The sequence below is a fragment of the Trichechus manatus genome, unplaced genomic scaffold (assembly GCF_000243295.1).
Source record: "Trichechus manatus latirostris isolate Lorelei unplaced genomic scaffold, TriManLat1.0 scaffold00041, whole genome shotgun sequence".
In the NCBI taxonomy this organism is placed as follows: Eukaryota; Metazoa; Chordata; class Mammalia; order Sirenia; family Trichechidae; genus Trichechus; species Trichechus manatus.
Window position 1 is genome coordinate 10,042,546 of NW_004443977.1, and position 18,488 is coordinate 10,061,033.

At 56.4% G+C, this 18,488-nt stretch overlaps 1 protein-coding gene across 1 annotated transcript; it reads right to left on the reverse strand.

Moving 5' to 3' along the window:
- Positions 1 to 5,449: 5,449 nt before the first annotated feature.
- On the reverse strand, positions 5,450 to 17,741 carry CRYBA2 (crystallin beta A2). The gene is given in 9 exon segments (XM_004376390.3): positions 5,450 to 5,595; positions 6,036 to 6,180; positions 7,318 to 7,459; positions 8,249 to 8,395; positions 8,605 to 8,704; positions 8,864 to 8,982; positions 9,101 to 9,181; positions 12,034 to 12,149; positions 17,586 to 17,741. Coding segments are annotated over 9 exon segments (1,152 nt in total).
- Positions 17,742 to 18,488: the final 747 nt, after the last annotated feature.

The window sequence follows — 18,488 nt, forward strand, 5'->3', positions numbered from 1 at the left end:
TCCCAGCTACCAGGCTGCTTGGAACCCTCCGGCCCCGGCGCGGGCAGGGGCCGCAATTTCCGTTTTAATTAAAGCGCAGCCGCCTGGGCCCCCCGAACCCGCCCCCGCCCCCCTTATCGGCCCATCGCAATAAAGTCTCCAGTGCGCCGCGTCGCAGCCTAGCGCACCCGGCAGCCCCCCGCGCCGCCCCGCAGTCGGGAGACCGCGGGGGATGGGCCCGGGCGCGCTCCGGCAGCGGCCGGGAGCGCCTCGCTTTTCCGCCTCCCAGACTATCCGCAAACAGTGTTGGGGCGGGGGTGCCCGGCTCCACCTCGGACCCCCGCAGCCACAGTCCCTTCCCCAGAGCCTCCTGTTCGCTGGTCCCCGCCCCCTCCCGCTTCACTCTCCCCCCCTTCCTCCTCCCCCCACCCGGGTTCCCGTCTCCAGGCTGCGTTATCTGTATCTTCACTTTTAAATTTCCGCTTCCCTCCCTCTCGCCTGTCGCTGCGTTCCCGGCTGGGCGGCAGCCGTCGCTCCCTTTATCTCCGTCCTCCCCTTGCGCCTTCTCTCCCCCCTTCATCTCCCACTCTCTGCGCTTCCCTAGAGACCCGATCCCCTTCTCTGCCTCTCTCTGCCTTTCGCCCTATTTCCTGCCTGCTTACCGCTCCTAGGCCTCAGGCCCGGCGCTGGGCGTCTCCCTCGCGACTTCGCGTGGGTCTCCCTCCCCCACCCCCTTGGCTTCCTAGGTCTGTCATTCCTCTTCTGTCTCGCCTCTGCCGCCTCTCTCCTACTCTCGTCTCCCTTCCAGTCTCCTCTCTCATTCTTCCCACTCCCCTTTCCTTTCTGATTCTTTCAGTCCTACAACTATTGCCCTTCCATCCTTCCCATCCGATCATCCCAGCCTACCACCCACCCTCTCTCCTCCCTGTCTTGGTTCTCTCTGAACCAGGCTGCAATTGGCACCTTGCTGTAGCAGAGGTAGAGGGGCTAAGACAGGGCTGCTCCATTCGGCTGTGCAGGTTGTGGACTGTACAAGACCCTGAGCCCAGGGAGCAGTGGAGACTGAAATCCACCTGGAGAAAGGGGCCTCTTTTCCTAACTCAAGCAAAGATGCTGGTTGTGTTATTAGTGATGCTGAGGTGGTTCCCAAGTGGCCTAGAGTCTCTGGGTACCTGTGGGGCTTCCGGGTTCTAGAGAGGCAGGCTAAGGAGGATGTGGCTGAAGATGGGACCCAGGACTGGGAGCCCACCCTCTGCAGCCATGCAGCACCCTTGGCTACTGTCAGAATCAGTAAGCTTAAGGCCCTTCTCTCCCACTGCTTGAGCTCAGGAGATAAGGAGGCCTGGGACCCTGGGGTCCCACAGAGCCAGGAAGGAGTATGGGAGGCAGAGTCTGGGGCAAAGTGGGGGATCCCAGGATCCCAGAGGATCCTAAAGAGACAGGGATGGGGGCTTCAGAATGTGGATGTGGAATCTGTTGGGAGCAAAGACGGAGAGGTTGGGATGCTCCCTGGGGACGAAACTCAGGGCTCCGAGGGAGAGGAGGACCGTGAGGTGGGTTCCAGGTTCCTATGCCTCTTCTTTGTGCCCTTGTACATTTTGCCACTTCCCCAAGTCACTGCTGACAGAAAACAAGAGCAGGAGTGTGGAGTGCGATAGTGGGATCTGGCAGTGGGGTTCACCCACTTAAGGTTCTCAGTGGAAGGCCGAGGCAAAAAGGAGAGATGCTCAGAGTGGGGTCTACCCAGAAATCCTAGCTGGAGTGGGAAAAAGATCAACAGTGCAAATAGGCTCCTTGCCAGGCCCTCATTGCAGGCACTCAGGTGCTGAAGGGGTAGGGCTCAGGGAGTTTGTGCTGGGGGTCCTCCCATCCCACCTGGGTCCTGGCCCACCAGATGGAGGCAACCTCCTCCATCCCCTCAGGCTGTGAGTGTGGCCTGGGTAGAGGTCGATGGGGTGAGTCTAGAGCACCTTCCCTTCCATCCCCTTCTGTCTTAGTTATCTAGTAATGCTGTAAGAGAAATACCACAAGTGGCTGGCTTTAACAAACGGAAGTTTATTTTCTCACAGTTTAGAAGGCTATATGTCTGAATTCAGGCTGCAGGCTCTAGGGGAAGTCTTTCTCTCTCTCTGTCGGCTCTGGAGGAAGGTCCTTGTCTCTTCTGAGTTTCTGCTCCTGGGCATCTCTTCATGTGGCTGGGCATCTCTTCTCCCATCTCTGCTCTGCTCACTTGTTTAATCTCTTTTACATCTCAAAAAAGATTGACTCAAGATACACCCTTCACTAATCCTGCCCCATTAACATAACAAAGACAACCCATTCCCAAATGGGATTATAAACACAGGCATAGAGATTAGGATTTACAACACATATTTTGGGGGGACGTAATTTAATCCATAACACCTTCCAACCCAACTGGGTGGGAGTCCCATGGGGTTCTGCCTGCACAGAATAGGAGGGGGCACGGAAGTGAAAACACTCAGGCTGTTCCTGGCCCCTGACTGTGGGAGTAGGGAGCCTAGGGAACCCAGTGTCCGAAAAATCTGGAAGATCTGAGCATCAAAGGCTGCAGCAGGGATCAGCTCCCCTTACGTTCTCCTTGTACAGTTGTGGAAACTGAGACCCAGAGAGGGGGAGAGCCCTGCTCAGGGTCGCACACCAGATTCTGAAGCTCTCTTGCTGACTCTTTCCAGTGACCACAGCATCTGCTAGGGGGAGGGCAGCTCAGCTGAGGGTGGATATCAGAGCTCCATTTACCCTCCACCTGGCCCCCAAAACAACGGTGGGGAGATAGCCTGAAGTTAGTTTGTCTGGGTTCTGGGTTCAACTCCTAGCTCCCCCATTTCCCTAGTTGTATGACTGAGGGACGTTACCTAACCTCTACACCTCAGCTTTCTCATCTGTAAATGGGGATCATAGTACATACCATATAGGGTGTTGAGGTTTATATAACACATGTGGAGTGCTCAGAACAAGCTCTATATGTGTTAGCTATTACTATTACCATCCCCCAAGGTAATGGGGAGGAGCCTGTGACCAGCTAGGAACCCCAGGCTCCCCTGGGGCCCCACAGAGGTGTAGAGCTCTGCTGAGGCCTGGGGCTTTTAGTCTCCACTTAGCCTGGATTTGGGGTCAGGAGCCCTGTGTTCAAGTCCTGACTTTATCACAATTAAGTGGGTGATCTTATCAAGATCTCTCCCTCTCTGAGTCCCAGTTGCTTCATTGGTGAGGTGGATGAAGAATGAAGGCTGCTGGGGAGATCAAATGCAACAGGAGCATGGACTGTAGAGTCCACCCAGGTGTAAAGCAGAATTCATAAACTGCCTGGAGCTCCATCCCTTGGCATCGGCTGCCTCAATGCTTCTCCATAACACCAGCAAGCATTTTCCGGGCTTTCTTATTGAATCCTCACAATGACCCTGTGAGACCATCAAGGTATGAATGAATCACCACATTTTAGAGGTGAGGGAATTGTGGCTCAAGGATGCTATGTGATTGGGCCCCAGGTATGCTGATTTCTGGGCCAGGGCTCTTCTTTTTTTCCCCTGATTCTTCTTTTTTTTTTTTTAATTGTACTTTAGATGAAGGTTTACAGAACAAATAGTTTCTTATTAAACAGTTAGTACACATATTGTTTTATGACAATGGCTAACAACCCCACGACATGTCAACACTGTCCCTTCTCAACCTTGGGTTCCCTATTACCAGCTTTCCTGTCCCCTCCTACCTTCTAGTCCTTGTCCCTGGACTGTTGTGCCCCATTAGTTTCAGTTTTTTTATGGGGCTGTCTAATCTTTGGCTGAAGGGTGAAACTCGGGAGTGACTTCATTCCTGAGCTAAAAGGTTGTCTGCAGGCCATACCCTTGGGGTTTCTCCAGTCTCTGTCAGGCCAGTAAGTCTGGTCTTTTTTTGTGAATTAGAATTTTGTTCTACATTTTTCTCCAGCTCTGTCTGGGACCCTCTGTTGTGATCCCAGTCACAGCAGTCAGTGGTGGTAGCCGGGCACCAGCTAGTTGTACTGGACTCAGTCTGGTGGAGGCCATGGTAGTTGTGGTCCATTAGTCCTTTGGACTAATCTTTCCCTTATGTATTTGGTTTTCTTCATTCTCTCTTGCTCCAAATGGGGTGAGACCTGTGGTGCATCTTAGATGGCTGCTCACAGGCTTTGAAGACCCCAGACGCTACTTACCAAGGTAGAATGTAGAACATTTTCCTTAAATACTGTGTTATGCCAGTTGAGCTAGATGTTCCCTGAGACCATGGTCCCCACAGTCCTCCATGGGCCAGGGCTCTTTTCCAGAGAGCAGCTACCTGACTTTACTGCTGGGCCCCAGGAGACTGCCCAGGCACAGGTCTGATGGCTCTCCAACACTACCCTGCCTCCCTTTGGCTGGGGCAGTGATCGGGCCACCGCTTTCCATTGATAGGTCCACTGTGGGGGGCCTGAAAATGAAAGCACCCCTGAAGCACAGGATGAGGGAAGCCCAAGGGCTTTAGGAGGCTCTTCTTATGTGGGGGTGGGGTACCATTCACTGGGCCCAAAAGAGGGCCCAGAAGAAACCACACTGATGCCAGGGATTCTAATGGCTACTACTACACTCAGCCCCACCTGCCCCAGAACCCGGGCTCACTGATGTGAGTGGCAGAGGGGTGGCTTCTCTAGCTCACCAGTCCTCTGAAGAGTGGGGAGGGACAGGAAGAGTGAAGAGAGGGTTGTTTGGATCGACTGAGGGGAATATGAAAAAAATTTTTAATGCTAGAGCCCAGTACCGTGTTAGGGACTGTTATTCAGACAAGGGATCTGGAGGCTGGGCTCAGAGAGAGGAAGTCTCCTCCTTAGAAAGCCGTGGGAGGCAATGGGACCTCCCACCTGCTCCGCCCCTCACACCGTGTTCCTCTATAAGACCAAGATTCTGTAAAGCTGGGACTGGAGGGAAAAGGACTATTGAAAGAGGTGCAAGCTTCCCTTGGCTGGATGGGGAACCAGAATGAAGGAAAGGCTGAAAATGTTCAGGGGGTTAGAGAGGAACCCAACAGAGCCTCTACATAGGGTTAAAGAGGTTCAGCCCTGCACACCAGTACTTGGCCCAGGGGGTGTGTGGAGGTTGAAACCACTGCTGTGGGGCTCTGTCCACCCCACCCAGAGGACAGCAAAGTTGCTGTCTGGGTTAGCCATACTCCTGGCCCAAGCTGATGGGTCTTTGCCAAAGAGACGTGTGAGATTGGCTATATTTAACAGGATCCCCAAGATTCTTGCCAGTGGCTTCCTCTCAGCCCCATCAGAGGCTGCCCACATACATCCTAAACTAGTTTATGCTCCATAGTCAACGGTCCTGGAGCCTGAGGGGAGGGGAGAGTTGGCAGGGATGAGGATGGAGATCATAAAGCAAGGCAGCAAGGAAGCAAGAGGGACAGGCAGATTCAGGAGGCTTTACTGAGTCCTCAATGGAGGTGTCTGGGGCCACAGAGCCTAGTGCTGGACTCTCTGAATGGACTGTAGCTGCCTGGTGTGGACCTGAGTACCAAATTTTCTGTAGGTCCGGAACTCCCCACTATGCCAATCTCACTCCAACACATACTGGTATCCCCGGTAGCCAAGACATACTGGTAACCCCCGGTAGGCACAGGGTGGTGAGTAGGTCCTGCCCTGCCCTGGCATCTCCCCCACCTCCACCTGAATCCTCCATTAGTACTCCCCCTTTCTCACCTCCCTACCCCCAGCTCCAACACCATTGCTTCAGCTTTCTTAATGTGGATCTCTCCCTGCTTTGCCTACTGCTCCCAGTCTTTTTATCACCTTCTTTATCTTGTTCTCCTGTCCCCACCTCCCACTGCCCCACCCATGTTTCCAAGCCCTTCCTCTAGCCCCACATTACTCCTCTTTCCCATTCTCCTATCTCTTCTCTTCTCTTTCCCTCTAAGTCTCCATCATTTCATTTCCCCCCTTGCCTCCAATCCTCCATGTCTCCCCCCTCATCACTTTCCCCACCCACCTCCCTGGTCCCCATTGCCTCTCTGCTCTTCTTCCCATGCCCCTTATTCCAGTCCCAGGACTCATGCTCCAGAACTGACTTTGAGGGAACCCACGTCCTTGCTGGCCCACCCCATGGCAGACAAAGATGGGTAGTCATCACTGAGTTCAAACCTGCAGCCCTGGAAGTTCTCCCCCTCAAACAGTGTCACACGGCTGTCACTATGGTTCTGAAGGACAGGAAGATGGGAGGGGTCAGGACTCCCAAGGGGTGTGAATGGCCTCATCCTCAGCCCCACTCCCCCAACCCACTGTCCAACACAAGCTGTGCAGCCATTTAGGTCCCACAAATGTTCCCTGTGTTCACTCTGCTAGCTCCCTGCCAAGCTGAAATGCTCAGAGGTCCTTTGCCTGGCCCCTCCTGTGGCTTTGGGCTGAGGGGATGAGACTGGGGGATTCCCAGAGATCATTCCAGGTTGGGGATGGAAGATATCTGTTTTGCAGGGGGAAAATAAGAGGACCTGAGAGAATCTGGCCCGTTAACCAAGACAAGTTCCCTAAGGGCTGCACTGACTAGCTAATCCCCTGCCTGGCACTCTGGACTTGGCTTCTCACAGGGAAGGGCCCAGCTAAGGCGGACTGGATGGCAGAGTCAGAACAGACAGGCCAGGACATCAGCATTGGGTCTTGGCTACTTCAGCTCCAGGCCCTTCCCTCTGCAGGGCTTCTTGGCCTCATGGAATGGAGAAACTGGGCTAGGTCAGCACCTGCTCTCTGCCCTCCGCCTTCCGGCCCCAGACTCACCAGTACCATAGCTAGGTCAACACAAATGGGAAATGCAATCCTCCTCTCCAGTATATTGATTCATTATCAACCCTGCCCCACTACACAAACACACACACACACAAACACAAACACTGAAGCCCACCCTCTTCTCAACCTTGATCTCTGGACTGAGTTCTAATCTTATCTCCATGTTAACCCTTGTGGCTCTGGGCAAGTCGCTTTACCCCTCTGAGCCCTATTTCCACATCTGTTTATTGGGCTAACAGCAGCCACCCCACCTCACAGGGCTGGGTAAGGACAGAGGCCCCACACGTGTAGAGGAGGGGATATGAGGGGCCCATGCTTCTTCAAGACAGGAAGGGTCTCGTCGCTGTCCGCAGTGCTGATTCCCGGCTGCCTGGGCTACCCCACCATCCCAACCTTCTGAGTCCCCTCTGATTCTGAGATGTGATGCCACTACCACTCATCTATAAGTTGTGCTTACAACCACATGGAGGGGGCGGGCGACCTTCCCGTGCGCTGTGGTGAGGCCAGGGCCTGCAGCTGGGAGGCAGAGGAGGAGGGGGAGTGGACATGATCACCGCGCAGAGCACCGGCTGGAAGGACAGCAGCGGGTCGCTGTGGAGGCCGCTGCTGCCGCTCCAGGCGCTCCACGGAGGATAGTCACCCTTCTCCATGATGAACTGCTGTCCCTGGAAGTCGGGGTACTCGAAGCCCACCCAGCTGAGGAAGGAGAAGAGGATCTCGGAGGCACCTGCCTCAGGCTCAATCTTTCCCCCCTCCCGCTTGCTTGCTGTGATTGAAAAGCCCCAGAAACCCGGTCTTTTTTCCCAACCCCAGGCCCTTCCCCTTGACACACCCACCACATGGCAGATCCAGCCGCTCTGAAAGGTGAAGACCCAAACCGACTGCAATCCGAGGTCTGAGGGGCCCAGGCTTTCCGCTCAGGGGCCTCAGGTTGGTAGCAATTTTTAGGTTTGCAGTTCAACCAACCAAGCACCTCAAGGACTTAAGCGCAGACACAGTGAGGCTTCGCGGCCTCCCTACCCGCGGTAGCAGTAACAGGGGCCTCAGCTCTGCCGGGGCCCCAGGCTGGGCTCTAGAAGACCAGGGCGTGGCGAGCGGAAGGGGTGTGGCTTTTGTTAAACAAAGCCCAGAGCCATCTAAGTGCACACAGAAAACCTTGGGGAGGATATAAGTACAGTGGAAACCGCGCTGAAGTTTCGGCCTTCCCCATGGAGCTCCGTAAGGGGGCATTACTCGCCTCTGTCCCTTTAGCTCACGCAAGGACACACTCTCCTTCCCATGATTGCTTTGCAGGGTGACGGGAGCCTTGGGGGAAGCCGTGGGATTTGCCATGTTGGTGGGTCTCTCTCAGGGCTTAAGGTCTAGGACACAGTGTCCGGGGGCAGAAGGGCTGGGGGCTGAGGTCCCAAGCTCCGAGCTTGTTCCTGGGGAGCCTGGTGCCTCCAGTCCCCGCCGCAGCCCAGCTGCGGCCGGGTGATCAGTCACGCGCCGCTTTCCACCTTGACTGAGCGCACCCTGCGCAAGCCGCTGCGCTCGCTGATGTTGGCGCAGGTGTTCAGCAGCCGGCAGTGGCGACCCTGGAAGTCCTCGCCGTCCCAGAGCGTGAGGCAAGCGGGCGTGGGGCCCCTGCCGCTGCGGACAGTAGGGGTGGGATGCCACGCTCAGTTCCGCGCAGGCCCCCCTCCCTGGCCTGGACCACCCAACCCGGTTGGTGGTGAAGGCCCCGAGGGCTGGAGCTGGGGTGGGCTTCGAGCCACTCTCCCTGTCCGGCACCGGGTCGTCACCGTGTGGTGGGCGGGGCGCAGACCGAAGATGGAAAGGCTGCGCGTGGGGCTTTATACCTAGAGCTCGCCCCGGCTCCCACCCTCTCCCACTGGGGTGGGGGCGGCTGAGTCAGCCGGCAGGCTATGGTCAGCTCTGGGGGTCCTCCGGCAGCAAGGCCTGGCGGGGGTCACAACGGAAAGTACTGAGGCGCTCGACCCGCGCCAGGCACAGCCGGGGCTGACTCCCGTGTTTGCTTTCTTTCCGGCCTGAGCCACGCAGGGCATAGCCGGCCTCAGGGCAGAACACACCCCTTTTGGTCTCCTCTGATGCACGCACCTAGCCGCCTTGGGGCCCCGGCGAAGCCCGCACTCTCCTGTCTAGCCGGCAAGTTCTTCCCAGCATATAAATCCCATCTCTTCTTCAGCCTTAGGTCGAGGCCTCTCTTCTGGGCGACGCTAGTGTGGAGGGAGAGGAAGCGCTCGGCAAACCACTGTCCGCCCGCCCCTCAGTCGTCTTTGCCCTGGAGGATTCGGCCATCGCGGCCCCTTTTCTCCCAAGCGTGAGTTCACAGACCCTGCGCTGCTCTTCGGGAGTTTCCTCTGGCCGCGCTGAAGCCGGATGGAGGCGGTGACCAGAACTCGCCGCAAGGCGGCGCTAAGCGCAGGGAATTTGAGGGTACCGGGTTATAAAACATTTAGGAATAATAGTAATCACCTCTGGTGGCGTAGTGGTTAAGTGCTACGGCTGCTAACCACAAAGGTTGGAGGTTCGAATCCACCAGGCGCTCGTTGGAAACCCTATGGGGCAGTTCTACTCTGTCCTGTAGGGTTCCTGAGCCGGAATCAACTCGACTGCAACGGGTTGGGTTTTTTGGTTTTAGTAATCAACAGAGTAGCTAGCTAAGGTAGGTAAGAAGAGTGTTTCAACCTTCAACCTAAGAAGAGTGCTGTGACTGAAAAGCCCCAGAAACCCGGTCTTTTTTCCCAACCCCAGGCCCTTCCCCTTGACACACCCACCACATGGCAGATCCAGCCGCTCTGAAAGGTGAAGACCCAAACCGACTGCAATCCAGGCCTGAGGGGCCCAGGCTTTCTGCTCAGAGGCCTCAGGTTGGAAGCAATTTTTAACTTTGCAGTTCAACCAACCAAGCACCTCAAGGACTTAAGCACAGACACAGCGAGGCTTCGCAGCCTCCCTACCTGCAGTAGCAGTAACAGGGGCCTCAGCTCCCCCAGGGGACCCAGGCTGGGCTCTAGAAGAGCCAGGGCTGCTTCCAGGCCTACCACAAAACTCCTGTTCAACGACCACCCGAGAGCCAACAGGAGGTTATTGAGTGCCTCGTATAGGCCAGGTTCTCTGCTCCCCGCTTTCACGTGCGTGGTCTCATGTAATTCTCATACCCATCCGGTGAGGTAAGCGCTGTTATTAGTCTGTGTTTCACAGACGATGAAGCAGACACCTAGAGGGCCTGGCTGAGATGTGACCCAGGACTTCTGTTTGAGTGAAGGTCCCGGGCTCTTTCTTAACCCCCCTCCCCCATTCCAATACCAGATGCAGTAGGGGAAAAGGTTTGGAGCTGCAAAAGGAAGCTCCAGGGAGGAAATTTCCTGACAACTTGCAGCAGAATTTCCTACCCGCTGTACAGTCAACGGGACACAAAGGCTTCTAGCAAAATAATGAGTTCTCCTTAAATAGGGATATCAGCTAAGTGTGAGGGGTGAGTGCAAAGGGAACTAATATTGTTGGTGCTACCATGAGCCAAGCGCTTCCTTTACAGACATTTACAATAGCCCTATGAGGTTGGTTTTTGTGTACAGATGTGGAAAGTGAGGCTCAAGTTGAGGGCCTTGTCCAAGCTCATAACGTCAGAGTGAGATTAGAATTTAGAACTTTTGACGTCAAAGCCAGTGCTCTCAACACTACCTCATTCAATCTCCAGTGACAAAATGTTCAAGCAGGCCAGATGGAGCCACAGCCAGCTCACGGAAGGCCAGCCACACTGCCCTTCTTTCCCTTCAGTGTGCCAAGCTTATTCCCACCTCAGAGCCTTTGCATTTGCTGTTCCCTTTACCTGGAATGTCTGAGTCACAAGATCTCGCATGGCTGGCACTGCCTCGCGTGGGGAGGCTGACCCTCTCATTCTTGCTCTTCATCGCATCACTTGTCTTCTCTATAGCATTTATCACTCTGTAAAGTTGTCTTTGTCATCTTTCATTGAGGAGTGGGCTGAGTGCCTCCCTTACTAGAGTGTAAGCTCCATTCAGGGGGGCAGGGATGTGTCTGTCTTGTTCTCAGCTATTGTCCTCAAACCTAGAGCAGTGCTGGACATGTAATAGGTACTCAGTAAAACTTCTGAAATGAATGAGTGAACACAGTAGTCAGGTGTGGGCCCAACGCCCGGGAGGAGGGGGCCATAGAGAAAATTCTCTGACGGGGGTGGGGAGTGATGGTTTGCGCATCCTACCAACCTCCCCATCCCCAAAGTCCTCGGATGCTGAGAACAAGCGCTGGGAGCAGCCGGAGCCTCCCTTGCACCTCTCTTTCACTGGTGAGGAATTGCTGTTGAGGCTCACATGTTTAGTAAAGATGCCAGGAGTACAGCTGCTAGAACTGGGCATGGAGTGGGGGTAAAGTTCAGGCTGGAAGGACTAGGTTCAGAGCAGGGACAACAGCAGCCAAACATAGTTGGGGGTGGGAAAAGGACCGTGACGGGTCCCCTGACTCCCTGCCTTAGGGAGGGATTGAAGAAACACAGATAGGGTATAATTTCTCCATATGCCACAAGGAGGAAATCCAAATTACAGAGGGGTCAAGAGCCGGCCCTGGAGCCCTTGTGTCCTGGCCCTTGCTTTACCTTCGGTTTCTCAAGTCGGAGCTATGGCAGCAGGAAGGGGTGGAGATGAGCAATCCGTCTTTTTTTTCTCCCCCCGGCAATTCTGGATTTGGCCACCAGGGGGCGCGGGTGGGCCGCGCAGGCCGGAAAATGGGCTCGGCGGGGCGGGGTAGAAGGAGAATTGGTGGGAGGTTGAGGTCAGGACCGGCAGCGGGGAGGGTGGCGAGTGCGTCAGGTTGTGCGTCCGTGCTGGTCCGTGACGCAGGCGCTGTCTGTTAGTCCAGAGGGTGCAAGGGTGTCTATCGGAGGCTGGACGCTGTGTTTGTGGGGTCTAGGCCTGCCTCTGAATTCAGAGCCCCACCTAGGAGGGCGTGGGGGCAGTTTCCAGTCCAGATGTTGGTCAGGGGACTGTATTCTGCAGGAGGGTTTGTGTATTTACAAGGGGGGGGGTGTAGAAGAGCTGAGCTCTAGGTTGGAATTAGGGGTCCCTCGGGATTTGGGGTGGAGACCCTGTGTGAGAAGGGCCACCGCTCATCTTCCAGTCGTAAGTGCTGATCTTGGCTCTGCATTAAGTAACTGGGTAGCATTCCACCGCCCCCACCCCACCCAGTGAGTCCATGGCTTTTAGTTGTGGCTGCCTGCCATCAACTGTCTCAGAAGTGGGCATGCTCACCCACACTGCCAATAGCCACTTGCCCAGGAGACCTCTTCTCTCAGGATCCTCACATACCCAAACACATCTCCCTCGTATTGGGCCTCACAGTCACTGAGAAAGGGAAGAAGGAGCCTCTGAGGGGAAGGGACAAGGAAGGGGCTCTCCGGGCCCTGCCTGGTGTGCAAGAGTGGGACTCTATCACTACCCATCTCCTGTACTGTGGACTCCCTTCCAGTTTCCTCCTCTCGCCACTGGGCTGTCCCAGCACAGGCCCCCCACCCTCCCTCCATCCCCCTCCTATCTTGCTCCCAGTCCCCAGCAGCTGTTCCTGTTTGTTTTCCTAGATTGGTTGTGCTCACAGCTTCCTGAAGGATGGATGCACAGGTGGCTTTGTTTGCCAGCTCAGCACCCTCCTACCCTCTCCACACCCACAGCTCGGCCCTTGGGCTTGGAGGGGGGAGTTAGGTAGGCCAAAAAAAAAAAAAAAAAAAATACCAGAATGCCCAGATCTACACCTCAAAGAGACCTCGCAATCCATAGGGTTCTCATCACCCTCCAAGAACCCACCCCCAGACCCATCCAGTCCTCCATTTCATATATGGATCTTTGGACCCCACAGAGAAATCCTCAGGGTTCCTCTCAAAGATTCTACCAAAACATCCATCCCAGACACGTACTGTAAGGTCCTTCAGAGAAGCCCTCAGACTTAATCCCGAGTCCCCTCAGTGAAGCCCTCAGATTCCACTAAGCCCCCCCATCCCAAATGGGGCACATGGATCCCACAAAGAAACCTCAAACCCAATCCTGAGCTCCCACCCCGGTCTCTATCCCAGATGAAGGCCCCGAGAACCCCAGGTTCTCTCGTATAGAGCCCCATTTCGAAAACAGCCCACTTCCCAGCACTGCTGAACAGCTTAGAGGAGCCAATGTCTTCTCCTCAAGTCAGCCTGCCTCCACCTCTCACCCCTCATTTTACTGGGAAATCATTCAGGGCTTTGGTGACTGAAGATGCAAATTCTGTGAATGGTGCCCTCCCCACCTGGTCTCAGCTCCCCACCCTGGCACCATCATTGGCCCCTCCTTTCCAGTGCTGCTCCTCTGCTCCCCACCCCCACCCAGGTCTGGAGTCAGGAACAGGCAGATGAGCACCTTCCCTGGGGCTGTGCAGGTCTGGTCTCCCGGGAGACAGAGATAACGCGGGTGCAGAGACCAGCCCAGCTCCCTCAGGCAGGGTCCGACAGCTGGGCCCAAAGAGGTGGGTTCTGAGGGGAACAGGAGCCCCACCCACACAGACTCATTGTCCTCTCCCAGTATAAACACAGCCCCTCTTTGTTGCCCGTCAGTGGGGATGGAGAACTGCCCCCATCCAGGGAGATGGGAGGCAGCTTTCCCCACCTCCCACTCACCAAGACAGAGCCAGGGCCTCACACAGGGCGGCATGTTCAAGGTCAGATGGAGACAGAGCCATCCACCCAGATACAGTTACATGGGTGCGCTCTCACACGCAGCCCATGTGAACAGTCTCGTTCTAGGATTCCATAAACATCTCAACAGTCACATTCACTTACGGGCGGACATTTGTTCATTGGCTTAGTACCCAAATATTTCATAAGACATATCCTGTGCCAGGAGCCCTGGTGTGTAGTGGTTAAGAGCTTGGCTGCTAACCAAAATGTTGGCAGTTCAAATCCACCAGCCGCTCCTTGGAAACCCTATGGGGCAGTTCTACACAGTTGGAACTGACTCGAGGGCAATGATTTTTTTTTTTTTTTATGGGTATCTTGTGCCAGGTTCTGTGCTGGGTGTCGGACTCAAGGATGTATGCACCACACAGGCTCATACCCATTCCATGGTTACCTAGAGGGGCCTCATCTCAGTCACCCAACCACCATCATACAGACACTGAGGGACAGTGTGGACTCTGGAGCTACACTGCCTGGCTTCAAATACAAGCTTCCCTGCTTATAAGTTGGATAAACTCGCACTCTCCTTCTCAGTTTTCCCCTCTGTAAAATGGGAATAATGATGATGAAGATGATGACAGTGATGGTAGAGCTGTTATGAAGATTTAAATGCATGTAAAGCACAGAACTAGCCTGCAGTATGAACCCAATAAATATTAGCTATTACTGTTGTTGTGGCTGTGATTATAACTGGCTTTGTTGCATGTTTCTCCCTCGCCCCCTACCTGGGGCTGGACCCACTTGGGGGGAGTCATCAGGACAGCAAGCATGGCCCCTGCATCCCCTTCCCATACCTGGCCCTGGGGAAACCAGCCTAGCACTCGGGATGGGGCCCCTTCCTGCTTCACCCCATTCAAGCGACTATACCCATGATCTCAGTTTGTGAGGATCAGGGGGGCCAGCAGGGGGCATCGCAATTTCCTTTGTTCTTGTTCAGGCCTCTGCTCTCCTTTGGAAAGAACCCTTGGGAGTGGTGCTGGAGACCTGGTGCAGGGTCCTGTGCTTTCTCTGAACCCATGTGTGGCCTTGGCCAGTCACTCCCCATCTTGGGGCCTCAGTTTCCACCTGTAAACTAAGTTGGCTGCTGATCCTGAGGGACCTCCCAGCCCTAACTCCTGTGATGCCTCAGGAAATGTCTTTCCTCACCCCACCCCACCCCAGCCTCTGCCTGCCCCCCCCCACCTGGCCCAGCCAGAGTGAGGGGGCGAATTGTCACAGTCACCATGGGGACTAATCTCCAAGAAGGTCATCTAGGCTCCCAGACTGCCTTGGCTGGATGGGGATTAACACCTGGGTATGAGCCCCCCACTCCCCCCAGTGCCTCCGCTGCCAGATCCTCCACCCAAACCCAGACCTTGGGCAGTGTCCAAGCCCAGAAGTCCCAAGGCTGGGCCAGAATCAGCGAGGTGAATGGTGGTGTGTCCAGCTGTGGCCAGGAGAGAAAGGGGGAGGGATGGAGTCAGATCCATGCCCCCCTGCTCACAGCCCCCAGTCCCTGGCCAGAGGCAGGGGGACTCCAGGCTGAAGTCTCATCCCTCTTCATCTTTTGTCCTTTAATGAGGGGAGATGGGCCTCTCAAGACAGGGGCATCACCCCCACCTCCAGCCCTGGCTGTCCCCATTTACAGCCCACCTAGATGCCACTTCTTTCTCCTCTGCTGGGGGTAATTTCTCTATCCCAATGTGTGGTTCCTGGGTGGTGCAAACAGTTAAGCGCTGGGCTACTAGAGGAAAGGTTCATGGTTTGAATCAACCCAGAGGTGCCTCAGAAGAAAGGCCTGGTGATTTGCTTCTGAAAGGTTATAGCCACGAAAACCCCTTGGAATAGTTCTACTCTGAAACACATGGAGTCACCATTAGTCAGAATCAACTCGAAGGCAACTGGTTTAATGTGGGGTAGGACGGGTTGATTTCACATAGCCACACCCCTCCTCCCCACAAACTGTGCCTCCACTTCTGGTTGCCCCAAAGTCTATCCCCACATCTTCAGATCCATCCATCTCTCTGAAGTGTACATCTCTCACTAACTCAACATTGTCTCTCTCTGTCTGTCTGTCCCTCCTCTGGTTTCTCTCTGGTTGTCAGTCACTCTGCCTCTGTGTCTGTCTGTCCCTCTTCTCTTGTTCTCAGTCACTTTGTTCTGTACCTGCCTGTGTGTCTCTTGCTCTCACTGTCTGGGGGTCTGCTGCCTCTCTGGACCCTGAAACCCCCCCTGTGGTTCTTACACCCCTCTGGGCTGCACTCTCTATCTGTCCTATGTTCTCTTTCTCATCCTTCTCTGCTTTCCATTTCTCTTCTGCAGTTTCCCAGTGCCACCCCTACCCCCTCTCCAACTGCTGGGTCCCTTTTTCCCCTTCCTCTACTACCTGTCCCCTCCCCCACCCAGGGCACTGCTGACAGGGATGACAGGAAGCAGGCTCTGGCTTTGAGCAGGAGGGGGAGGGGACCGCCTCGCACACCAGCTGCTGAACCCCCCTCAGCCCCGCACCTGCAGGCCTGCCTGGCGCCTGGAGACTCCACCCCAGCCAGGCAGGGGAGGAGGGACCTGGATGAGGCCAGATTTCTGGTCACGGTCAGGAAATGCGGGTCTTGGGGATGGGTGAGGGTGCAGGTCGGGAGGAAATTAGGCCCTGGGGGAAGGGCAGTGGCTCTCTGTCACCAGGGGATACCCCCAGCCCACTTGGGGGATTTCATTCTTCTGTGTATGGTGGTGGTGGAGGGAGGTGTCATTCTAGAGGAGACCTCTTTATTGCGCGGCCTCAGGGTCTGGAATCCCAGCCAGAGGGGAGTTCTGGCCCCCTTCCATGATGGGGGGAGGAGAGGAGAAGCCCTCAAAGACACAGGGAAGACATGCCAGCCCCATGCCAGGCCCCTGACAGGCAAACCATCCAGTGCCAGACAAGGAGCAAGCGCTGGTCAGAGGCCTGGTCAGGAAGCCAGGCTGCGGCTCCTGCCCCCAGCCCATGGGTCTCCCTTCCCCCCAGGGCTGCTCCACAGAGCCGAGCTGCAATCCACCCTCCCAACCCTGCCTGGGATCTGTCAGAGCCATCTCACCCCTCCCCCTCCCTTTCTCAGTGCCAAGCACTCAGCAGAGCCTGTGGGGCCTGTGGGTAGTTGGGTAAGGGGTTGAGGTGTGGAGTGAGTGGTGGTGGAGGGGACAAGCCAGCGCCACCAGAAACATCCAGTTTGGAGCTGGAAAGGGACCAGTGACTCCTGGCCCTGGTTCCTTTCTCCCTGGGGGTTCCTCTGCCCAGGTGTGTGGGGTGCAGTCCCTCTCCCATGATGCTTCCTCAGGCTCAGGGAAAGGAGCTCCTTATTGCTATCCAAGGAGCCTGCCTCCCACTCCCAACTTCCACTGGCCCCTCTCTCTGGTATTGTAGGGAGGAGGATGGAAGACACCTGGAGTCACAGGGCAAGAGACTCAGCTGGGCCCTCAGGCTCACCCCAGGCCTTGTGAGGAGCCCTCAGTTCTGGGCTCTCCAAGCAGGACGCCAGGGGTCCAGGCCATCTCTTCCTTCCCCACCCCCTACCCCCAGCCTTAACACTTTATGTAACTGGAAAGGGGGATGATCTGTTCCAGGTTTGGGTTGAGGCTAATGATCCAGGGCGTCAGAGATCCACTCCCACTCCCAGCTGACTAAAATGAGAGGATGGGGATTATGAAGCTTGGGGGAGGTCATGCACTGCTGGGCCTTATCAGGCAAGGGCTGCCTTGCCGGTTAGTCCATTTTAGTCCATCTGCTCGTCTGTCTCAGACCTGAGAAAACTGAAATCTCAGGGTGTCAGCACCAATGCATCCTACCCCTATCTGCAGGCCGCGACTTAAGTCTCCATCTTGGCCCTCAGCTCCCCTCATCCAGATTTTCCACACCTCACAGGTTCTGCTGGGCGCCTTGAGAGCGTCCATCTTCCCAGGGTCAGGAGCCCAAAGGAATTGCTAGTAGCCTAGTAAGCAGGATATGAGGGCTGGGGAGGCCCTCTCAGAGGCCGGAGGCCGGGCCAAGCCCTCACTGTGCAAATGGAAAGCAGAGGAAAGGCCGGGAAATGACTTGCCCAAGGCCACAGAAGTCTCTGGGACAAAGCTGGACTAGAATATAGGTTTCCACACCACAGCCCGCTCCGCCGCCCGGTGGAGCCTGCTGGCCCGGATTACCCGGAATCGGCAAGGCAGCCCAGGAGCTGCGGGCAGGGCCAGGCAGGGCGGGTGGGGCCGGATGGGAGCCGGATCTCCCCGGGGAGCGGCGCACCGGCCTCTGCGACCCATATGGCGGCGGCGGCGGCTGCAGGTGCCTGCGTGGCGATCCGGCCGGGCCCCCGGGCGGGTGCTGAGAGGCCGCCCCTGCCTCACGCGAGCCGAACGAACAAAACGCTCAGGTCCGGTTTGTGCGAGGGGCTCGTCGCGGGGCGGGAGCGGAGGGCTCGGGGCCGGGCCGTGGGCCTCGATGATCGCCTGGTCCTCGTCTTCCCGAGCGCAGTGCCGCCCCGCGCTCCGCTATCCGCCGCCCTCACCTGCGCGCACCTGCGGCTGACACGTCGGCGGCGGCCACCACAGGTGCGCGCCCGGCCCGCCCCTCCCTCTTGTTCGCCCTCCACCGGCTTCCCTGCTCCCTCTGCCTGGCCCGGCCCTGCTTGGCTTGGTCCCCGGCCCCCGCCCCGGAGCTTGTGCCGCGGCCCGGGCTCTGCGCTCTCTTATACGGCCGGCCAGCCCCCGCCTCTAGACGCACACACACACTCACACCTGTCCTGGCGCCCGTTTGCTCAGGGCAAATATTGACTCAGAGGAGGCGGAGCGCCCCCCTCCTGTCCCCGCCCCCACTCACTCGGGGGCCGGAGCTCCTGCAAGGCCTTGGAGGGGGAGGGGGTGTGAGGGGGTGCCGGAGACCTGGGCGCCTCTGGAACAACACCAGATGTCACTTTTCCACGCACCTGCCTCTCAGGGGGGAGGAGCTGAGCAGTGGAGGACTGAGGGTGCCGGGTGGGAGCTGGGGATAGCGGGGAGGTGGTATCCCAG